Below are 22957 nucleotides of genomic sequence, written 5' to 3' on the forward strand. Positions count from 1 at the left end.
AGGGACATTACCCAGAATCCCCGGCAGCAGCGGTAGCTCTGTATACTGTGTGACTATAGGGACATTACACAGAATCCCCGGCAGCAGCGGTAGCTCTGTATACTGTGTGACTATAGGGACATTACCCAGAATCCCCGGCAGCAGCGGTAGCTCTGTATACTGTGTGACTATAGGGACATTACCCAGAATCCCCGGCAGCAGCGGTAGCTCTGTATACTGTGTGATTATAGGGACATTACCCAGAATCCCCGGCAGCAGCGGTAGCTCTGTATACTGTGTGACTATAGGGACATTACCCAGAATCCCCGGCAGCAGCGGTAGCTCTGTATACTGTGTGACTATAGGGACATTACCCAGAATCCCCGGCAGCAGCGGTAGCTCTGTATACTGTGTGATTATAGGGACATTACCCAGAATCCCCGGCAGCAGCGGTAGCTCTGTATACTGTGTGACTATAGGGACATTACCCAGAATCCCCGGCAGCAGCGGTAGCTCTGTATACTGTGTGACTATAGGGACATTACACAGAATCCCCGGCAGCAGCGGTAGCTCTGTATACTGTGTGACTATAGGGACATTACCCAGAATCCCCGGCAGCAGCGGTAGCTCTGTATACTGTGTGATTATAGGGACATTACCCAGAATCCCCGGCAGCAGCGGTAGCTCTGTATACTGTGTGACTATAGGGACATTACCCAGAATCCCCGGCAGCAGCGGTAGCTCTGTATACTGTGTGACTATAGGGACATTACCCAGAATCCCCGGCAGCAGCGGTAGCTCTGTATACTGTGTGACTATAGGGACATTACCCAGAATCCCCGGCAGCAGCGATAGCTCTGTATACTGTGTGACTATAGGGACATTACCCAGAATCCCCGGCAGCAGCGGTAGCTCTGTATACTGTGTGACTATAGGGACATTACCCAGAATCCCCGGCAGCAGCGGTAGCTCTGTATACTGTGTGACTATAGGGACGTTACACAGAATCCCCGGCAGCAGCGGTAGCTCTGTATACTGTGTGATTATAGGGACATTACCCAGAATCCCCGGCAGCAGCGGTAGCTCTGTATACTGTGTGATTATAGGGACATTACACAGAATCCCCGGCAGCAGCGGTAGCTCTGTATACTGTGTGACTATAGGGACGTTACCCAGAATCCCCGGCAGCAGCGGTAGCTCTGTATACCGTGTGATTATAGGGACATTACCCAGAATCCCCGGCAGCAGCGGTAGCTCTGTATACCGTGTGATTATAGGGACATTACACAGAATCCCCGGCAGCAGCGATAGCTCTGTATACTGTGTGATTATAGGGACATTACACAGAATCCCCGGCAGCAGCGGTAGCTCTGTATACTGTGTGATTATAGGGACATTACACAGAATCCCCGGCAGCAGCGGTAGCTCTGTATACCGTGTGATTATAGGGACGTTACACAGAATCCCCGGCAGCAGCGGTAGCTCTGTATACCGTGTGATTATAGGGACATTACCCAGAATCCCCGGCAGCAGCGGTAGCTCTGTATACCGTGTGATTATAGGGACGTTACACAGAATCCCCGGCAGCAGCGGTAGCTCTGTATACTGTGTGACTATAGGGACATTACCCAGAATCCCCGGCAGCAGCGGTAGCTCTGTATACTGTGTGATTATAGGGACATTACCCAGAATCCCCGGCAGCAGCGGTAGCTCTGTATACTGTGTGACTATAGGGACATTACCCAGAATCCCCGGCAGCAGCGGTAGCTCTGTATACTGTGTGACTATAGGGACATTACCCAGAATCCCCGGCAGCAGCGGTAGCTCTGTATACTGTGTGACTATAGGGACATTACCCAGAATCCCCGGCAGCAGCGATAGCTCTGTATACTGTGTGATTATAGGGACATTACACAGAATCCCCGGCAGCAGCGGTAGCTCTGTATACTGTGTGACTATAGGGACGTTACACAGAATCCCCGGCAGCAGCGGTAGCTCTGTATACTGTGTGATTATAGGGACATTACCCAGAATCCCCGGCAGCAGCGGTAGCTCTGTATACCGTGTGATTATAGGGACGTTACACAGAATCCCCGGCAGCAGCGGTAGCTCTGTATACTGTGTGATTATAGGGACATTACACAGAATCCCCGGCAGCAGCGGTAGCTCTGTATACTGTGTGACTATAGGGACGTTACCCAGAATCCCCGGCAGCAGCGGTAGCTCTGTATACCGTGTGATTATAGGGACATTACACAGAATCCCCGGCAGCAGCGGTAGCTCTGTATACCGTGTGATACCCTGTATAGAACGTCGGGGGTATTACCTGCCAGGGGACCGAACGTCGGGGGTATTACCTGCCAGGGGACCGAACGTCGGGGGTATTACCTGCCAGGGGACCGAACGTCGGGGGTATTACCTGCCAGGGGACAGAACGTCGGGGGTATTACCTGCCAGGGGACATTGCCACAGTACTTCTTCCCATCATTCTTACTCTTCATACAACGATAATACAATCTGGGGAGACAGTAATGCGAGCAGTGATCTGCCTGTGCTCCGGTATATACCAGACCCCATAGCGTATATATCATCCACGCTCACCCCCATCGGATATATACTCACCTGTAGCCCCCGGCGTCCTGTCTCACCAGCGCCTGCACATCCACCAGGTAACCCTCATGCAGCAGGCAGTACGATGGCAGGAGACTAAACACAGAGCGCAGGTTATACAGACGTGATCACACACTACGTATACATGGATGTACTGTATATATTACATATATGTGCAGGAGGCAGTACGATGGCGGGAGACTAAAACACAGAGCGCAGGTTATACAGACGTGATCACACACTACGTATACAGGGATGTACTGTATATATTACATATATGTGCAGGAGGCAGTACGATGGCGGGAGACTAAAACACAGAGCGCAGGTTATACAGACGTGATCACACACTACGTATACATGGATGTACTGTATATATTACATATATGTGCAGGAGGCAGTACGATGGCGGGAGACTAAAACACAGAGCGCAGGTTATACAGACGTGATCACACACTACGTATACATGGATGTACTGTATATATTACATATATGTGCAGGAGGCAGTACGGGAGACTAAACACAAAGCGCAGGTTATACAGACGTGATCACACACTACGTATACATGGATGTACTGTATATATTACATATATGTGCAGGAGGCAGTACGATGGCGGGAGACTAAATACAGAGCGCAGGTTATACAGACGTGATCACACACTACGTATACATGGATGTACTGTATATATTACATATATGTGCAGGAGGCAGTACGGGAGACTAAACACAAAGCGCAGGTTATACAGACGTGATCACACACTACGTATACATGGATGTACTGTATATATTACATATATGTGCAGGAGGCAGTACGATGGCGGGAGACTAAATACAGAGCGCAGGTTATACAGACGTGATCACACACTACGTATACATGGATGTACTGTATATATTACATATATGTGCAGGAGGCAGTACCATGGCGGGAGACTAAAACACAGAGCGCAGGTTATACAGACGTGATCACACACTACGTATACAGGGATGTACTGTATATATTACATATAAGCAATTATAGGTGTGCTAGTGTGTGGCTGTAAGCAGCCCAAATTCAAAACGACAGCTCTCACAGTGGGTTCTATATTGACAGACCAAGAAATAAAAAGTTGCGTAGCGCCGTATTAGAATCTAGTCCTTTTCTTTTTTAGATAAATAATCAATTTGGAGTTTTTAAATTGCCTTAATAAAACCGCATACCAAATACCAAAAAGGACCCTGAGACAACATGTCCGGACGCTGAGGCAACATCAACGGAGTGTCGATGGAGAGACTGTGAAAATCGGAGTACCAGTGACGTCTGGGCCACGTTGGAGTCACCAGCAGGACCGTGCCTCCTTCTTGCTTGAAGTTCCCAAGTACCCGAGGAAGAAGGGAGACTGGAGGAAACGGGTACACAAACTGGAAGGTCCACTTGACCGACAGAGCGTCCACTAGGAGAGTATCGGCGTCTCTTGTTCTGGACACTGGCAGTTTGTGATTGTGTCGGGAGGCCATGAGGTCTACCTCTGGAAGGCCTCACTTGTCCACGAGGAGCTGAAACACTTCTTAGTGAAGAGACCATTCCCCTGGATGCACGTTGTGACGGCTGAGGAAATCCGCCTCCCAGTTGAGTACTCCTGGTATGAATACTGCCGATATGGCTGGTAGATGGCCTTCCACCCATGTCAGAATGTGTGACACCTCTGTCATTGCTGCCTGACTTCGCGTTCCGCCTTGACGATTGAAGTAAGCCACAGTCGTGGCGTTGTCTGACTGAACCTGCATGGGATTTCCGTGAAGAATTAGTCTGGCTTGTTTCAAGGCCCTGAAGACCGCCTAAAGTTCCAATATGTTTATCTGTAGGGCAGACTCTTCTGCTAACCACCTTCCCTGAAAGAAGTGTGGACCTGTCACTGCGCCCCAACCCCGGAGACAGGCGTCCGTCGTCAGGAGGACCCAGTCCGGAATCCAAAAGGGGCGCCCCTTGGTGAGATGACCAGTCTGAAGCCACCAAGCAAGAAACAAACGCACCTCCGGAGAGAGCACCATCGTTTTTATCAGATAGGGTAATCCGTCAAACCTGGAGAGGATCAAGCTCTGCAGAGGGCGGGAGTGAAACTGCGCATACTCCACCATGTCGAACATCGAAACCATGGAGCCCAGTAACTGCATTGCTGAGTGAATGGACACTCGGCGACTGTGTAGGCACTTGCATACCCGCGTCTGCAAATTGGAGAGCTTGCTTGTTGTCAGAAAGACCTTCTGTTGTTGAGAATCCAGTAGAGCCCAGAGATGGAGCATCCTCTGGGAAGGAGTTAGAGAGGCCAGCCGTGAGTCTGCAGCACAGAGATTGTAAGCAGTAGATGGTGGAGAAGTACCTCTGGAGACCCGGCTAGCAGTAGGAGTTCGTCCAGGTAGGGTAACAGGCAGACCCCCTGCAGCCGCAGATGGGCTGCCATTAGCACCATAATTTTCGTAAACACCCGAGGTGCAGTAGAAAGGCCAAACGGCAGTGCCTGAAACTGGAAATGCTGTTGTAGTATGGCAAGCCTGAGAAAACATTGGTGAGCCGAAGCAATCGGAATATGCAGGTATGCATCCTGAATATCCAGAGATACCATAAAATCTCCAGGTTCCATAGCCAGTATAATTGACCGTAGGGTTTCCATCTTGAACCGAGGCACCCTGAGGAATTTTGTTCAGGGACTTGAGGTTGGAGGATAAGCCAATATGAACAGTTCGGTTTTTGAACCAGAAAGGAGGTTTGAATAATAACCCGTTCCCCTCAGGGGTAACGGGACAGGCACTATGACCCTTGCTTGGAGCATAGAACGTACCAATTCCTGGATTTGGATGGCCATATCCTGGTTTGACTGGAGGCCTGTGCTGAAGAACTGATGGGGAAGCCTTCTGCGAAAGGAAAGGGCGTATCCGTGAGAGACCACTTCCCTTACCCAAGTGTCTGTGGTGGTCTGACACCAGCACTGGACGAACTGAAGAAGTCGGCCTCCCACCCTGGGCTTATCATCAGACTTGGCAGCCGGACGTCTGGTACTCCAAGCCTGCTTCTTGGGCTTGGTAACCTTTCTGGCATCTGGTGGCATAGGGAAGGACTGAGCCTTAGGTTTTTCCTGAGGGCTATAGGGCCAAAAGGACGAGGTCCCAGACCTCGAGGGAGCAGTAGCCGAGGGGAGACAAACAGATTTTGCAGTTGCCAAAATGTCCATAATTTTATCCTAATCCGGACCAAACAAGACTTGTCCGTTGTAAGGTACACACTTCAGCCCTTTTTTAGAGTCAGCATCCGCTCTCCAAGAGCGCAACCATAGGGAGCAACGCACTGAAATAACAGCAGCTGAATCCTGGATGTTAAGAGGCTGATGTTTAAAGCAGCCTTATTATATAAGTAGCTGAATCCCTGAGATTGCCCATGAGCTCTACATGCTCACTGGTAGCATCTGGGGGAAACGACGCCTCCAGAGAATTCGCCCAGCATTCCAATGCTCTGGCAACCCAACAGATGGCCATGGCCGGCCTGGAGGCCCCTCCTGAAAGGGACTAAATGTACTTTAAGCATACTTCCACTTTCCAATCCGTAACATCTTTCAAAGAGGACATGGACGGCCTGGGCAGAGTCACACTCTTAACCAGGCGCATCACATGCGAATCCACCTGAGGAGGAGTCTCCCATTTAGAGAAATAATCCCCCACAAAGGGATAAGCGTGAGCCAGACGTCTGAGCCTCCTCCAAATGATCCACTAGTTGATCAGACAGAGGAAATATGGCAGCGGTACCCTTAACATCCTTGAAAAAGTCATGTTTGGACTTCGTTGCTGGAGGTTCCTCGTCCTCAATCACTATGACCACACGTACCGCCCGTAATAGGCCGGAGACAAATATTTGACTTGGGCTCTACATCCCGATGGGGGGGTTCAGAGTTACAGAAGTCATGAATCTCACCGTCGTCCGATGTCATGTTATCATCATAATGAGTAGATTGTGATGACAGTAGTGGTCTCTTGGCAGGCCGAAGCGGTGATTCACCCTGTAACATCTGTCAGGTTTTGCACCGTAGTAGATAGAGAATTTACCCAAATAGCACCTCCTCAGGTTTCTAAGGGGGGCCTGTCTGCTGACGGAGACCTTGCTCCACCATCATCTGCCGGGGAAACCCCTGTACGGGAGATGGGACCACAGCCTGCTGCGTGAACCCCAACTGGGGAAACGCAGGGGGAGCCGCCAAACGTCCCACAATGGTTTGTAATGGCTGAGGAAAACAAGCCCAGAGAGGTTCCTGCGCAGAGGTAGAGACAGTAGGTGGACCTGAGAGGACATAACATGTTGCGCATAAGCCCCGGTAACCACATCCCCTTCCCCTATTCCTGCCTTACATTTGGAGCAGGAAAGGGGTAACATTTTGCAGACTCCTCACTACCAGACATGGTAAGGATAGCGTGCGCACTGTATGTAACCCACCACACCGAAACAAAGGCTGCAACTGTGAGGTAAATTCCCACCCGGACAGCACTGGTACCGTGAGGGCTGGTGAGAAGAGGAAGTATAGGGAAAGTAAAATGGCTGACAGAGGAAAGAAAGTACAATCAGACAGCGCTAGCATAAGTCACACACAATGCAGAAGACTTCCACCTGCACTAATGGCAGTACTATTAAATACACAGAGACAGAGGCCCTCATTCAGAGGCGCTCGCAAGAAGCAAGCGCTCGTTCTGAATGAGGGTGGCCACTTGTATGTTTAAGTGCGGCCTCCTGGTCGCTAGCTAAGCTGTTGGTTACCACCCACAGCTTTAGCGATCGAACAGGTTGATGGTCGCAATGGTCAAGACCATCGGGGCTTGCGACGAGACCCTAAGGTTGGGTCTCGGCAACCGCAAGCCCCAGGGAGCTTCCTGCTCTGATCGAACAGGAAGCTCCCCACTGACATCACTGCTGATGTCAGTGCGGCCGCCCACAAAACGCCTCAGTTTGTGAAACCACCCCCCCGCCACGCCTACAAAACGGGCCGAGCTGTCGATCAACATCGACAGCCGGCCCTTTTGTAGTGAGATCCGGAGCGAGAGAGTGTCTCTCGCTCCGGGGCTTGCACACGCACAGTGCGGTCGCTGCGCTTGCGCCGGGCCTAAACATCGACCCGGTTGCGAGCGCTCAGCGCTTGCGACCAGGTCTGAATAAGGACCAGAGTCTGGTAAGAATAGTGCTAAATACGCTGACCTTCTTGAGGAGAGGTATGTAAGGGGACCCGGGCTCTGCACCACCGATGAGACCAGCGCTGGTGCCAGAGAAAATAGCCACCGGAGAGCTCAGAACTGGCGGAGCTGGGGGAGGAGCGCTGTCACAGCCAGCCAGACTGCAGTGGGGGAGGAGCAGGCTGAAAGATAGGGAAGGCATCCTCTTCTGGCCTGCAATTAACCCCTGGGACACTGGAGCATTCCCGAAAACTCCATCCCCGACGTCCCTGGTGGTCTAGTGGAAGCGAAGGACTCAGTGCCTGGCTTCACTCATGGCCGTCCCCAGGGAGCCCCCAACCCTGGGGAAAAAATGGACTGTGCATTAGCGGGCACCCACTGCTTACCTGAATCCCCCGTCGCATCTAGCCACAGTCCAGAGATCCTCCAGGGTCCCTGCTAGCCGAGACCCCGGAAGCCCGCCGAGATCGATGGATCAGTACCGGCATCTCGGCGCCGGCGGAGCGGCAGCACGGACGTCCTTGGGCTCTCCGTGCTGTCCGCTACTGAAGACAGAAGAAAGCAAATCTTCTGGGGCTGTTTTTAACAGCCCCCTCTGTGCAGTGACCCGACTCCGGGCGGGAACCTACGAAACTGAGGTGCTTTGGCCTGGGGGCGGGGTATAGGAGAGGGCCCCGGTGCATCCTGGGAGGACAGATTTAACTGAGTGGTGCCCGATGACTTTCATCATCGCCTATACCCCAAGGTATCCTGTGGATCTCTATGGAACCTGATGTAGAAATTTACTACGTAAGGTGCCCGGATGACTCTGCATCACCTATACCCCAAGGTCACCCTGTGGACCCCCTATGGACCCTGAAGTAGAAAAGCCAGCCGACAGACAGGAAATCCGATTGATTACTTATACGGACAGAAGTCTCGTGTGCCCTGAGATCACCAGTCGCAAAATGTGTGCAAATGGGGCTGTGTGCGTGCGCAGTTGGTAGCGATGACTGTTCCAGTCACGTGGCGGCCGGACCCGTGTGCGCGCTAGTCTGCATGCCTTCTGATGGCACCGGGAGTGTGACTGAGCAGGAGAAACGAGTCAAGGATAACAGATTTTTTTTTTTAACCTGATTCCCCGCCAAGCATTTATCGCCCCCTGCTAATTACATTGATTCAGAGACCCTTGTGCTATATGCAGCGTTCCCGCTAGGCTGTTTTAGCAGGGCGCAGCGCCCTGCCCTCCTTCTGGAGGGCAAAAAGCGCCCTGCCCTCACAGCCTGCGGGTGCCGTCTTCACCCGCGGGACGCAGTGTCCTGCGGGTGGAGAAATCTGCGGTGACCCGGTCCCCGCTGGAGAATAGACGCCGGGCGCATGCGCCCGACGTCTATTCTCACTGTCTGCAGCGCTTGGGGGCTGCCCGGCGTGTCCTTAAGTGCCGGGCACACCCCCAAGTATGACGAAAAGGGGACGCGTCTTATAGACACTCCCCCTTTTCATGGCCATGCCCCCTTTTCGGACGCGCGCGCACATAGTTGCCCTCTCTAGCTCCGGCGCCCTGCCTGCTGCCGCAGCTAGAGTGAACACTGTATATGCTACCAACGCCCACGGGCTAGCGCACACCCTGGGTCAATTGATCAATCAATATCTGTCAGTGTGTACCCAGCTTGAGACTTCTGTTCGGATAAGTAATCAATCGGATCTCCTGCCCAGCGGCTGCTTTATTTCTCCATCTATACCAGGAGCAAATAGCGAGACGTCAGCGCCCGGTTACGGAGATATCTACCTGTTAGCAATACTGGGGTAAGTTTATTGGAATTATCGCCCATTGAGATGATTAATGCTCTCTGGATACACTGACCATATCCCCCTTGGTCACTACCATCGAATACTGTATCTGATCCATTGCTACAGGACAGGGATTGTTACTATTGTTCCACCTGCTGCTACACAGAGATATTTTGCTCTGCGCAGTCACTTGGCGGCGAGAATTAGATCTTTATCTGTATATTTGTTATTGTACATCATTAGTCTTTGGTATACGGCTTTATATATTGTGTCTGTAAATCACCAAGGCAATGTAAAAACTCCAAATTGATTATTTGTATAAAAACAAATAAAAAAATATACTAAAAACTGTAATATGGCGATACACTCCTTGTTATATATTACAATTATGTGCAGCTTTGGTGAAAACACTGAGGAAATACAGGGATCAGGATATCATCTGTAAGATCCCCGTTTTCACCATTGCTCACCGTCTGACTGACGCAGTATATAACACATGGCAGTAACAGCAAGGTCCCTGCAACGGAAACAAAGCAGTCCCCAACCGCTATACACAGAGCAGTCCCGACGTATATCCCCCAACCGCTATACACAGAGCAGTCCCGACGTATATCCCCCAACCGCTATACACAGAGCAGTCCCGACGTATATCCCCCAACCGCTATACACAGAGCAGTCCCGACGTATATCCCCCAACCGCTATACACAGAGCAGTCCCGACGTATATCCCCCAACCGCTATACACAGAGCAGTCCCGACGTATATCCCCCAACCGCTATACACAGAGCAGTCCCGACGTATACCCCCCAACCGCTATACACAGAGCAGTCCCGACGTATACCCCCCAACCGCTATACACAGAGCAGTCCCGACGTATATCCCCCAACCGCTATACACAGAGCAGTCCCGACGTATACCCCCCAACCGCTATACACAGAGCAGTCCCGACATATACCCCCCAACCGCTATACACAGAGCAGTCCCGACGTATACCCCCCAACCGCTATACACAGAGCAGTCCCGACGTATATCCCCCCACCGCTATACACAGAGCAGTCCCGACGTATATCCCCCCACCGCTATACACAGAGCAGTCCCGACGTATATCCCCCCACCGCTATACACAGAGCAGTCCGACGTATATCCCCCACCGCTATACACAGAGCAGTCCGACGTATATCCCCCAACCGCTATACACAGAGCAGTCCCACCATTCATCCCCCAACCGCTATACACAGAGCAGTCCCACCATTCATCCATCAACCGCTATACACAGAGCAGTCCCACCATTCATCCATCAACCGCTATACACAGAGCAGTCCCACCATTCATCCATCAACCGCTATACACAGAGCAGTCCCACCATTCATCCATCAACCGCTATACACAGAAGTCCCAACATTCATCCCCCAACCACTATAACACAGCAGTCCCAACATTTATTCTTCGCCAACTAATAGTATATTTACTAACATGAGTTTTTAGAAGTGGAGTTGTTGCCCATAGCAACCAGAGTCTACATATTTATCTAGCACCTTCTAGAAGATAATGGCTAGAATCCGATTGGTTGATATGGGCAACAACTAAACTTCTCAAGACCCGCACTTTAGTAACTAATAGACACAGATCAGTTTCAACACCTGACAGAGGATACTCACTCCACAGACTGGGTGAATGGGCAGGGAGCGCTGCGATTGGCCGAGCAGATGTAAAAACTCCTCCCTTTGTTGGGTCCTTCCCGTGTTCCAGTTTTTAAGACACAGAGACAACCTGCAAATCATACATTTATATAACTCATGTGTCAGAGGTTACAGCATTATTATACACTGTACAGTCCCCTAACTCCGGGGTCCCTGCCCCCTACTTACTCCCTGTTACGGTCACACTGCAGCTTAGATCACCGTATAATAAAATTTATATATATTTATATTTTATGAGAGACATGGTTAAGAACTTACCTTTGTTATCTCTCTTTCCACGAAGTCCATAGGGTCCACAGGGTGACCTTGGGGTATAGGTGATAATGGGAGTCATCCGGGCACCACGCAGTTAATTTGTCTTCCCAGGATGCACTGGGTCTCCCACAATAACCCGCCCCTGGGCCAGTGGCACCTCAGTTTCGTAGCAAGCCAAAGGCCGGAGGAGGAAAAAAAAGAGAGAAGAAAGTCTGGAACACACGAGAATCACATTCTCCTACAGAAGGAGACGGAAAACCGGTGACCAGAGCAAAGCCCATCTGAAGCAAAGGTGCGACAGGGCGGGTGCCCTGTGGACTTTGTAGAAAGATAACAAAAGGTAAGTTTCTTACCATACGTCTCATTTTCTACTCCAGGGACCATAGGGGTCCACAGGGTGACCTTGGGGATGTACCATAGAGGTACCCTCAAGGGTGGGGATGCTCCTGTGCAGAGAGGAGAATCCGCCGCCCAAAGGATGCATCCCGAGAGGAAAAGTTATCAAAGCCATAATACCTCAAAAAGGTCTGGACAGAAGACCACATGGACGACTTACAAAGCTGAACAGCCGAGGCGCCATGGCGAGCTGCCCACGAAGGACCCACAGACAGTAGAATGAGCAGTAACAGAGGGTGGTACTGGAAGGCCCTCATGAGTGTAAGCCTCAGAAATCATCATGCGAATCCACCTAGCCAAAGTGTTTATTTGCTGGCCATCCCTTCTTGTGGAATCCGTAGAGGACAAACAAGGAGTCTGACTTCAGAAGGGAACTGGTACGGTCCACATAAATCCTGCGGGCACGTACCAGATCCAATGAGGCCTCACCTGCCGAGAGGTCTGGAGAATTAAAGGCCGGTACAATAATATCTTCATTAATGTGGAAACTAGAGACCACCTTAGAAAGGAAGCCAGGGTGAGTCCGAAGCACCGCCCTGTCCTGGTGAAAAACCAGAAATGGGGAACGACGAGAGAGCCCCCAAATCAGACACTCTTCTGGCAGAAGCAAAAGCCAGAAGGAAAACTGTCTTAGCAGTGAGCCATTTGAGATCCACTGAGTGCAGGGGTTCAAATGGAGGGCCCTGCGGACAACATCCAAATCCCAAGGCGTCACAGGAGGTACAAAGGAAGGCTGAATGCGAAGGACCCTCTGAAGGAAAGTGCGGATATCAGGAAGAGGGGGTAATCCTTCGCTGGTACCACACTGAAAGGGCAGAGACATACACCTACAGGGAAGCAAGGCGGAGGCCAAGGCCCAAACCCGCCTGAAGGAAAGCCAAAACTCTGGATACCCTAAACACTTGGGGGTCGTAACCTCTGGGACGACACCATTCAAAGTAGGTATGCCACACTCTGTGGTAAATCCTAGCAGAGGCAGGTTTTCACACCCTGAGCATGGTGTTAACCACAGAGCCTGAAAACCCCTTGGACCTTAAGAGGGATGTCTCAAGAGCCACGCCGTCAAAGACAGACAACCCAAGTCCGGGTAATGGCAAGGACCTTGAGACAACAGGTCCAGACGTTGAGGCAACAGCAACGGAAGTGTCGATGGAGAGACTCTGAAGATCCGAGTACCAGTGACGTTTGGGCCACGCTGGAGCCACCAGCAGGGCAGTGCATAGTTGTTTGAACTTCAGAATAACTCAAGGAGGGAGGGAGATTGGAGGAAATAGGTACACAAACTGGAAGGTCCACTTGACCGACAGAGTCTACCAAGAGAGCCTTTGCGTCTCTTGTCCTGGACCCGTACAGAGGCAGTTTGTGATTTTGTCGAGAGGCCAAGCCCTTTCTTGGTTCTCATCCTACCTATCTAATCGCTCTTTCACTGTTCACTTTTCTGATTCTACCTCCACTTCGCTACCTCCATCAGTGGGAGTACCACAAGGTTCAGTATTAGGTCCTCTGCATTTCTCAATCTATACCTCCTCTCTTGGCAAACTAATCAGCTCTTTTGGTTTTCAGTATCATCTGTATGCGGATGATACTCAAATCTACCTATCCTCCCCAGATTTATCACCATCTGTGCTGGTCCGTGTCACTGAATGTCTTTCTGCCATTTCATCTTGGATGTCATCTCGCCACCCCAAACTTAATATTTCTAAAACATAATTAATTATATTTCCACCGGCCAATAACAGTTACCAACCTGATCTCTCTATCACTGTTGGCAACTCGACAATCAACCCCACCTCACAAGCTCGCTGCCTAGGTGTCATCCTTGACTCTGAACTGTCTTTTGTTCTCCACATTCAATCTGTCTCTAAATTCTGTTACATACATCTAAAAAACATATACAAAATTCGACCATATCTCACACAAGACACTGCAAAAACTCTAATACACGCACTCATAATTTCCCGCATTGACTATTGCAATAGTCTCCGTATTGGTGTTCCCAAAAACAGGCTCTCCCCACTACAATCCATTTTGAATGCAGCTGCGAGGTTGATCTTTCTCACCAAACGTTCAGTGTCTGCTGATCCACTCTGTCAGTCCCTCCATTGGCTGCCGGTCTTCTACCGTATTTAAAATACTTACACTCACACATAAAGCTATTATCCAAACCACACCAACATACATCTCTTCACTTATCTCAAAATATCTTCCAACCCAACATCTCCGCTCTGCACAAGAACTGAGTCTCTCATCCCTGCGCATTACTTGTTCCCATGCACGGTTACAGTACTTTTTTCGGGCTGCACCCACCCTGTGGAATGCCCTCCCACGCACAATAAGACTTTCCACTAGTTTCCAAACATTCAAGCGTTCTCTGAAAACTCACCTCTTCAGACAAGCTTATCAGATTCCAGGACCGCCCACCTATCCTTTTATAGCTCCCCAACTCTCTTCTTATAGTAAACACCCATCACATCTTCTCTTTCTTCAATTTAACATCCTCCTAACCCTAGGCCAACTTTCCAGTGTGATTGGATTATACAGCCCACCAAGAATATCTGCAATCGGGCTGGACCAATTTGCAATATGTAGCACCTATCCTTGTGTATCTACACCTATTTCCCTATAGATTGTAAGCTTGCGAGCAGGGCCCTCTTACCCTTATGTATGTCTTTTATGTATGTATGCATGTCTTCTACAACCCAATATAATGTTAATTCAAATTGTAAAGCGCGACGGAATTTGTTGCGCTATATAAGAAACTTAATAAATAAATAATAAATGAGGAGCTGAAACACTTCTTGGTGAAGAGACCATTCCCCGGGATGCAGTCGTGACGCCTGAGGAAGTCTGCTTCCCAATTGAGGACTCCTGGAATGAACACTGCCGATACGGCTGGTAGATGGCCTTACACCCATGTCAGGATGCGTGACACCTCTGCCATTGCCGCCGGACTTCGGAGTTCCTCCTTGATGGTTTATGTAAGCCACTGTCGTGGCGTTGTCCGACTGAACTTGCACAGGCTTTCTGTGAAGTATGAGTCTTGCTTGTTGTAGGGTCCTGAAGACTGCCCGAAGTTCAAATATGTTGATTGGTAGAGCAGACTCTTCTGGTGTCCACCGTCCCTGAAAGGAGAGTGGTCCCGTCACTGCGCTCCAACCCCGGAGACTGGCGTCCATTGTTAGAAGGACCCAGTGCGGAATCCAAAAGGGGCGCCCCTTGGTGAGGTGGACCGACTGCAGCCACCAAATCAGAGCTAGACGCACCCCGGAGAGAGTACCAACGTTTGTGTCCTTATCAGATGTCGTAATCCGTCCCACCGGGAGAGGATCAACTTCTGCCGGGAATGAAACTGGGCACATTCCATCATGTCAAATGTCGACACCATGGATCCCAGTAACTCCATGGCTGAGTGTATGGACACTCGGAGACTGTGGAGGCATCTGCGCACTCGCGTCTGCAAGGCAAAGATTTTGTCTGCCGTCAGAAAAATACTCTGCTGTTGGAGCATCCTTTGAGATGGGATCAGGGAGGACTTCTTCCAATTGATCAACCATCCATGCATGTGTAGGACATATATGGTCAGCTGTAGGTGTGGGTGAAGTACCTCTGGAGGCCCTGCCAACAGCAAGAGGTCGTCCAGGTACGGTAAAAGGCGGACCCCCTGGAGCCATGGATGGGCTGCCATTACTGCCATAACTTTTGTAAACACCCGAGGTGCAGTAGAAAGGCCCAATGGGAGGGCCTAAAACTGGAAATGCTGTTGTAGTACAGCAAACCTGTGAAAACGTTGGTGAGCCAAAGCAATCGGAATATGCAGGTATGCATCCTGAATATCCAGAGACACCATAAAATCCCCAGGTTCCATAGCTAGCATCATGGAACGTAGAGTTTCCATCCCGAACCAAGGTACCCTGAGGAACTTGTTCAGGGACTTGAGACTGAGGATAGGTCGGTGGGAACCGTTTGGTTTTTGAACCAGAAAAAGGCTGGAATAATAACCCGTTCCCCTCTGGGATAATGGGACCGGTACAATGACCCCTTCCAGCAGCATGGATTGTACTGCATTTTGAATGGCCAAAGCCTTGTTCTTGTTGCACAGGAGGCCTGTGCAGAAGAACTGACGGGGAGGCCGTCTGCGGAAGGAGAGGGCATACACCCCCGCCCCCCGAGAGACCACTTCTCTCACCCAGGTGTCTGTGGTAGTCTGACACCCAGGGGGAGGCCCGCCCCGTCAGGCTGGGGGTTTGTCGTCAGACTTGGCAGCTGGACGTCTCACTCGCCAGGCTTGCTTCTTAGGTTTGGTAGCTTTCTTGGTGGAGGACGGCCTAGGAAAGGACTGAGTTGTGGCCTTACCTGGGGCCCGATAGGTCTGAAAGGACGTAGTCCGAGACCCCGAGGGAGTAGAAGCAAAACAGTAGACAAGCAGACTTAGCTGCTGCCAATGTATCCACAATTTTGTCCAAATCCGGGCCGAACAGGACCTTATAAGGTAAACACTCCAAGCCCTTCTTGGAGTCCACATCTGCCCTTCAAGAACGAAGCCACAGGGAGCGCGTGCTTTGCACAAGCACTTACGGCCATTGCGGGACGTTTAGCTGCCCCTCCTGTGTTTTCCCCTCTGGGGTTCAAACGAGAGCCTGCTTCAGGCGGCTGCACCCTTACAGGTGCTCTCTCCCCAGTGGGTTAATACAGTTCCCACTGCATTGCAAAATGTCGCAGAAGTGCGACAGGAGGAGGCCCCTCAGGGCAGACCAGCTAAAAGATTTTTGCGCTGTATGATGACGAGGTCTCATCTAAGGATGGGGCGATCCCGGATGACTCCAACTCTTCCATACATGAGTGGGAGTCCAAGTCTAAGATATCTATCCCGGATCTAATACAAGCTGTCCGTGCGGCCTTGGTCATAGAGGAGGACGATCCTTTAGGCACCTAAGTCCAGACATGCTCTTTTTAAGTCTGTAAAGGCGACCACATCTATTTTTCCTTTGACCGACCAGCTGGTGGACCATCTGGAGGGGACATGGAAAAATCCTGGAAAGAGTCACAGCCGCAGAAGTGCCTGGCCCATGCTTATCCATTTGCTGAGGACTATTTTTCTAAATGTGAAACATCACCGGCGGTGGATTCCCACATTACGCGCTTGGTTAAAAGCGCGACTCTCCCTATGCCTTCCACATTGTCCGATACCACAGTTAGGAAGGTGGAGGATTGTCTGAAGTCTATTTATTCCCTTTCAGGTGCCGCGTGCAGACCAGCCATGGCTACCTGCTGGGCGGCTCGGGCTATGGAATGTTGGGCAAACACCCTGGAGGGGTCCTTGGCTTCAGATGCGACAAGGAAGCAGATGAATCTTGGTCGGCAACATGCGAGATTCGGCTACTTATATAAATGAAGCTTATTGAATTCCAGGATCTCCACGGCGGCTATTGCAGTTCGACACGGAGGCTCCTGTGGAGTGACAGGGACCGTAGAGGGACCTGGGGGAGCATAGCACCTCAAACATAATCCCTCCAGTACCAGGTCTCTCACCCTGAAAGTCGCTGTACATTTTTTACAAGACAGCTGGGCGGGAGTCATTAGGGACATCACTCTCACTGCCAGACATAGTGAAGAGGATACCAATATACTGTATGTAACCACCTGCACAGAAGTAACAGACTGTGAGGGTGTACCCCGACAACACCTGTGTTAGGGCTCAGAGAGAGGGAACAGGTACAGGGAAAGTAAACTGGCTGACAGTAAGAAAGAGAAACTCAGACAGACAGCGCCAGCATACAGTCACATACAATGCAGAATAATAAAAATACCTGCACTAAATCGCACTTACTGGTCAACTACGCAGACTAGCTACATACACTGACCACCGTCCAGGAGGAGAGGTATGTAGGGGGAACCGGACTCGGCACCACCTGCCTGCGTTCCGCGACACTCACCCAGGAATATGGCCACCAGAGATCACTGAGGGGGCGGAGCCAGAGGAGGGAAGTGCCACAGCCCAGCCAGACCGCGGTGGAAAGGAGCGCTGTGTAGCGGGGAGGAGCCGGCTGTTAGACAGGGAAGGCTGCCTCCCCTGGCCAGCGTTTAATCCCTGGGACGCTGGAGCAGTCCGCAGACCTCCAGCCCAATGTCCCGGGTGGCTTTGTGGGGAAGCAGGACTCAGTGCCTGGCCCCACCTGCTGTCATCCCCAGGGAGTCCCCCGACCTGAGGTAAAAGACTGCGACTTGCCGTGCACCACTGCGCTGACATGCCGCTTACCTGCCTCCCCGTAGTGTCAGGCCGCAGTCCAGGGATCCTGCGGGGTCCCTGCTAGCCAAGACCCCAGAGGCCCGCTGAGATCCCCAGATCAGTGCCGGCGTCCCCTGGACTGTCCTTGCTGTCGCTAAGTAGAAGCAAACTTCTTTAAAAATAAAAAATATTCTGGTGCAGTGACAACAACCCCCCCTGCGCGTCAGTGACCCGACTCCGGCCGGGCACCCAACGAAACAGAGGAGCCTCTGGCCCGGGGTATAGGAGAGGGACTCAGTGCATCCTGGGAAGAAAATTACCTGTGTGGTGCCTGGATGACTCCCATCAACACCTATACCCCAAGGTCACCCTGTGGACCCTGAAGTACAAATATATGTATACCACGTGCCAGAGGTCACCGCACCCCGGGGCTCCTACTTACTCCCCATTATAGTCACACTGCAGCTTGTGTCACTGTATATATAGTGTCAGTATACGGCCTGGGCCGGGGATCTGGGTAGTACCGGTAATCACTCACCATGATCCGTGCAGCGGACTTTCTCCATGATATACTGAGAGGATCCTGGAACAGACTGAGCGTAAAATAACACAAACGTCACTTTCCCAGAGACTTTATAGTGATACAGTAACAAGGGCTGATGGGCGCCTGACAGCCCTCCTCAATGTCACACGTCAGCGGATATTCTGCAGCATATATTATAGGAGAGGAGGTACAGACAGCATGTAAGGGAGTGTGTAAGAGTACTGGCGTGGGAGACAATGGTCCTGTTAGAGTGTCAGCTCCTGTGATTAGTCTGTCACATGGAGATATAATGGGGGGAGCTGGGAGTGAGGGGACAATGCCCTTATTAGAGTGTCAGCTCCTGTGACTAGAGATATAATGGGGGGGGAGCTGGGAGTGAGGGGACAATGCCCTTATTAGAGTGTCAGCTCCTGTGACTAGAGATATAATGGGGGGGAGCTGGGAGTGAGGGGGACAATGCTCCTATTAGAGTGTCAGCTCCTGTGACTAGAGATATAATGGGGGGGAGCTGGGAGTGAGGGGACAATGCTCCTATTAGAGTGTCAGCTCCTGTGACTAGAGATATATAATAGGGGAGCTGGGAGTGAGGGGACAATGCTCCTATTAGAGTGTCAGCTCCTGTGACTAGATATATAATAGGGGAGCTGGGAGTGAGGGGACAATGCTCCTATTAGAGTGTCAGCTCCTGTGACTAGAGATATATAATAGGGGAGCTGGGAGTGAGGGGGACAATGCTCCTATTAGAGTGTCAGCTCCTGTGACTAGAGATATAATGGGGGGGAGCTGGGAGTGAGGGGACAATGCTCCTATTAGAGTGTCAGCTCCTGTGACTAGAGATATATAATAGGGGAGCTGGGAGTGAGGGGGACAATGCTCCTATTAGAGTGTCAGCTCCTGTGACTAGAGATATAATGGGGGGGGAGCTGGGAGTGAGGGGGACAATGCTCCTATTAGAGTGTCAGCTCCTGTGACTAGAGATATATAATAGGGGAGCTGGGAGTGAGGGGGACAATGCTCCTATTAGAGTGTCAGCTCCTGTGACTAGATATATAATAGGGGAGCTGGGAGTGAGGGGACAATGCTCCTATTAGAGTGTCAGCTCCTGTGACTAGAGATATAATGGGGGGGAGCTGGGAGTGAGGGGACAATGCTCCTATTAGAGTGTCAGCTCCTGTGACTAGAGATATAATGGGGGGAGCTGGGAGTGAGGGGGACAATGCTCCTATTAGAGTGTCAGCTCCTGTGACTAGAGATATAATGGGGGGAGCTGGGAGTGAGGGGGACAATGCCCTTATTAGAGTGTCAGCTCCTGTGACTAGAGATATAATGGGGGGAGCTGGGAGTGAGGGGACAATGCTCCTATTAGAGTGTCAGCTCCTGTGACTAGAGATATATAATAGGGGAGCTGGGAGTGAGGGGGACAATGCTCCTATTAGAGTGTCAGCTCCTGTGACTAGAGATATAATGGGGGGAGCTGGGAGTGAGGGGACAATGCTCCTATTAGAGTGTCAGCTCCTGTGACTAGAGATATATAATAGGGGAGCTGGGAGTGAGGGGGACAATGCTCCTATTAGAGTGTCAGCTCCTGTGACTAGATATATAATAGGGGAGCTGGGAGTGAGGGGGACAATGCTCCTATTAGAGTGTCAGCTCCTGTGACTAGAGATATAATGGGGGGGAGCTGGGAGTGAGGGGACAATGCTCCTATTAGAGTGTCAGCTCCTGTGACTAGACATATAATGAGGGGCAGCAATATCTCCCCCCAGTCCCAGCGCGTTATACAGGGGGACAGTAATACTCAGCAGAGCTATATACAGCAGCAGCCTCACCTCTCCGTCCGGCAATGACAATATCAGCTACCTGACGTCACATAACCATCAGCCAATCAGCTGCCGGCACCGGGGCCCGTTTACACATTCAAACGCCCAGGATCCGTTTTCACAAAGTGTGGAGCCGCGTGTACACATGAAGCAGCCTATCACAGCGCGGCGCACAACTTGTAGCCAATCGGCTGCTGGACACCGCCCACTGAGTATCACAGTCTCCTCCTTTCTTTCTCACAGTCTCACAGCCTCTGCCCTGGGTGACTGACACACGCAGTGTCCAATCCACATGGAGGTTACTAGTAAACAGAAGAGATCAGACTGTGCAGCAGATTTGTGTCTCCATGCCGACTCATTGGAGGCCCGGCTAACGACGCCATGATCAGTTAGATCGCTGCCTCTCTCCCTCAGTGTGTCCTCAAGAAAATGGCGCCTTGGCTGGAGGACACGATTAAGAGACTAGACTAGAGTCACCTGTGAGATGCAGTATGTATGAGTGATGGGTTATTATTATATATAATATATGTGACTGAGGATTCTCTCCCTGCCCTGTGTCAGGGGGCAGCAGTTTGGTCACTCCCCCAGATCAGCCCCCTGTCATGGTAATAACCTCTCTGTGTGATGTGTGTTGCTGGGGGAAGTGCATTGGGTTTCTGTATAACAATAATCTGTATATTGTCCACCAACAACTCCGCCTCCGTCCCTCGCAGTATCCGCCCAGACCCCTCCCCCTCCGTCCCTCGCAGTATCAGCCCAGATCCCTCCGCCTCCGTACCTCGCAGTATCCGCCCAGACCCCTCCCCCTCCGTCCCTCGCAGTATCAGCCCAGATCCCTCCGCCTCCGTACCTCGCAGTATCCGCCCAGACCCCTCCCCCTCCGTCCCTCGCAGTATCAGCCCAGACCCCTCCCCCTCCGTCCCTCGCAGTATCCGCCCAGACCCCTCCCCCTCCGTCCCTCGCAGTATCAGCCCAGATCCCTCCGCCTCCGTACCTCGCAGTATCCGCCCAGACCCCTCCCCCTCCGTCCCTCGCAGTATCAGCCCAGATCCCTCCCCCTCCGTCCCTCGCAGTATCCGCCCAGACCCCTCCCCCTCCGTCCCTCGCAGTATCAGCCCAGACCCCTCCCCCTCGGTCCCTCGCAGTATCCGCCCAGACCCCTCCCCCTCCGTCCCTCGCAGTATCAGCCCAGACCCCTCCCCCTCGGTCCCTCGCAGTATCCGCCCAGACCCCTCCGCCTCCGTCCCTCGCAGTATCAGCCCAGACCCCTCCCCCTCCGTCCCTCGCAGTATCAGCCCAGACCCCTCCCCCTCGGTCCCTCGCAGTATCCGCCCAGACCCCTCCCCCTCCGTCCCTCGCTGTATCAGCCCAGATCCCTCCGCCTCCGTCCCTCGCAGTATCCGCCCAGATCCCTCCGCCTCCGTCCCTCGCAGCATCCGCCCAGATCCCTCCCCCTCCTCGCAGTATCCGCCCAGATCCCTCCGCCTCCGTCCCTCGCAGTATCCGCCCAGATTCCTCCCCACCGTCCCTCGCAGTATCCGCCCAGATCCCTCCGCCTCCGTCCCTCACAGTATCCGCCCAGGTCCATCCGCCTCCGTCCCTCGCAGTATCCGCCCAGATCCCTCCAAATCCGTCCCTCGCAGTATCCGCCCAGATCCCTCCGCCTCCGTCCCTCGCAGTATCCGCCCAGATCCCTCCGCCTCCGTCCCTCGCAGTATCAGCCCAGATTCCTCCGCCTCCGTCCGTCGCAGTATCAGCCCAGATCCCTCCGCCTCCATTCCTCGCAGTATCCGCCCAGATCCCTCCACCTCCATTCCTCGCAGTATCCGCCCAGATCCCTCCGCCTCCATCCCTCGCAGTATCCGCCCAGGTCCCTCCGCCTCCGTCCCTCGCAGTATCCGCCCAGATCCCTCCGCCTCCGTCCCTCGCAGTATCAGCCCAGACCCCTCCCCCTCCGTCCCTCGCAGTATCAGCCCAGACCCCTCCCCCTCCGTCCCTCGCAGTATCCGCCCAGACCCCTCCCCCTCCGTCCCTCGCAGTATCAGCCCAGACCCCTCCCCCTCGGTCCCTCGCAGTATCCGCCCAGACCCCTCCCCCTCCGTCCCTCGCAGTATCAGCCCAGATCCCTCCGCCTCCGTACCTCGCAGTATCCGCCCAGACCCCTCCCCCTCCGTCCCTCGCAGTATCAGCCCAGATCCCTCCGCCTCCGTACCTCGCAGTATCCGCCCAGACCCCTCCCCCTCCGTCCCTCGCAGTATCAGCCCAGACCCCTCCCCCTCCGTCCCTCGCAGTATCAGCCCAGACCCCTCCCCCTCCGTCCCTCGCAGTATCCGCCCAGACCCCTCCCCCTCCGTCCCTCGCAGTATCAGCCCAGACCCCTCCCCCTCGGTCCCTCGCAGTATCCGCCCAGACCCCTCCCCCTCCGTCCCTCGCAGTATCAGCCCAGACCCCTCCCCCTCGGTCCCTCGCAGTATCC

The 22957-nt window shown here is 52.4% G+C and overlaps 1 protein-coding gene across 2 annotated transcripts in view; it reads right to left on the reverse strand.

Moving 5' to 3' along the window:
- The window catches only part of TTF2 (transcription termination factor 2), a 192744-nt gene extending 172129 nt beyond the window's left edge, over positions 1 to 20615 (reverse strand). Inside the window, exons 1-5 of one of the 2 annotated variants that reach the window (XM_088446797.1) lie at positions 20491 to 20615; positions 18656 to 18710; positions 11199 to 11310; positions 2602 to 2685; positions 2430 to 2496 (exon numbers count right to left, since the gene is read on the reverse strand). In XM_088446797.1, the coding sequence (XP_088302923.1) occupies positions 2430 to 2496; positions 2602 to 2685; positions 11199 to 11310; positions 18656 to 18683 (291 nt within the window). In that variant the 5' untranslated portion in view covers positions 18684 to 18710; positions 20491 to 20615. Of the gene's footprint in view, positions 1 to 2429; positions 2497 to 2601; positions 2686 to 11198; positions 11311 to 18655; positions 18823 to 20490 lie in introns of both variants that reach the window. The other variant, XM_088446796.1, reaches the window with a different exon arrangement.
- Between the last annotated feature and the right edge of the window lie 2342 nt (positions 20616 to 22957).

Source organism: Taudactylus pleione, unplaced genomic scaffold, assembly GCF_031769625.1.
Source record: "Taudactylus pleione unplaced genomic scaffold, aTauple2 ptg000405l, whole genome shotgun sequence".
NCBI classification, from domain to species: domain Eukaryota; kingdom Metazoa; phylum Chordata; class Amphibia; order Anura; family Myobatrachidae; genus Taudactylus; species Taudactylus pleione.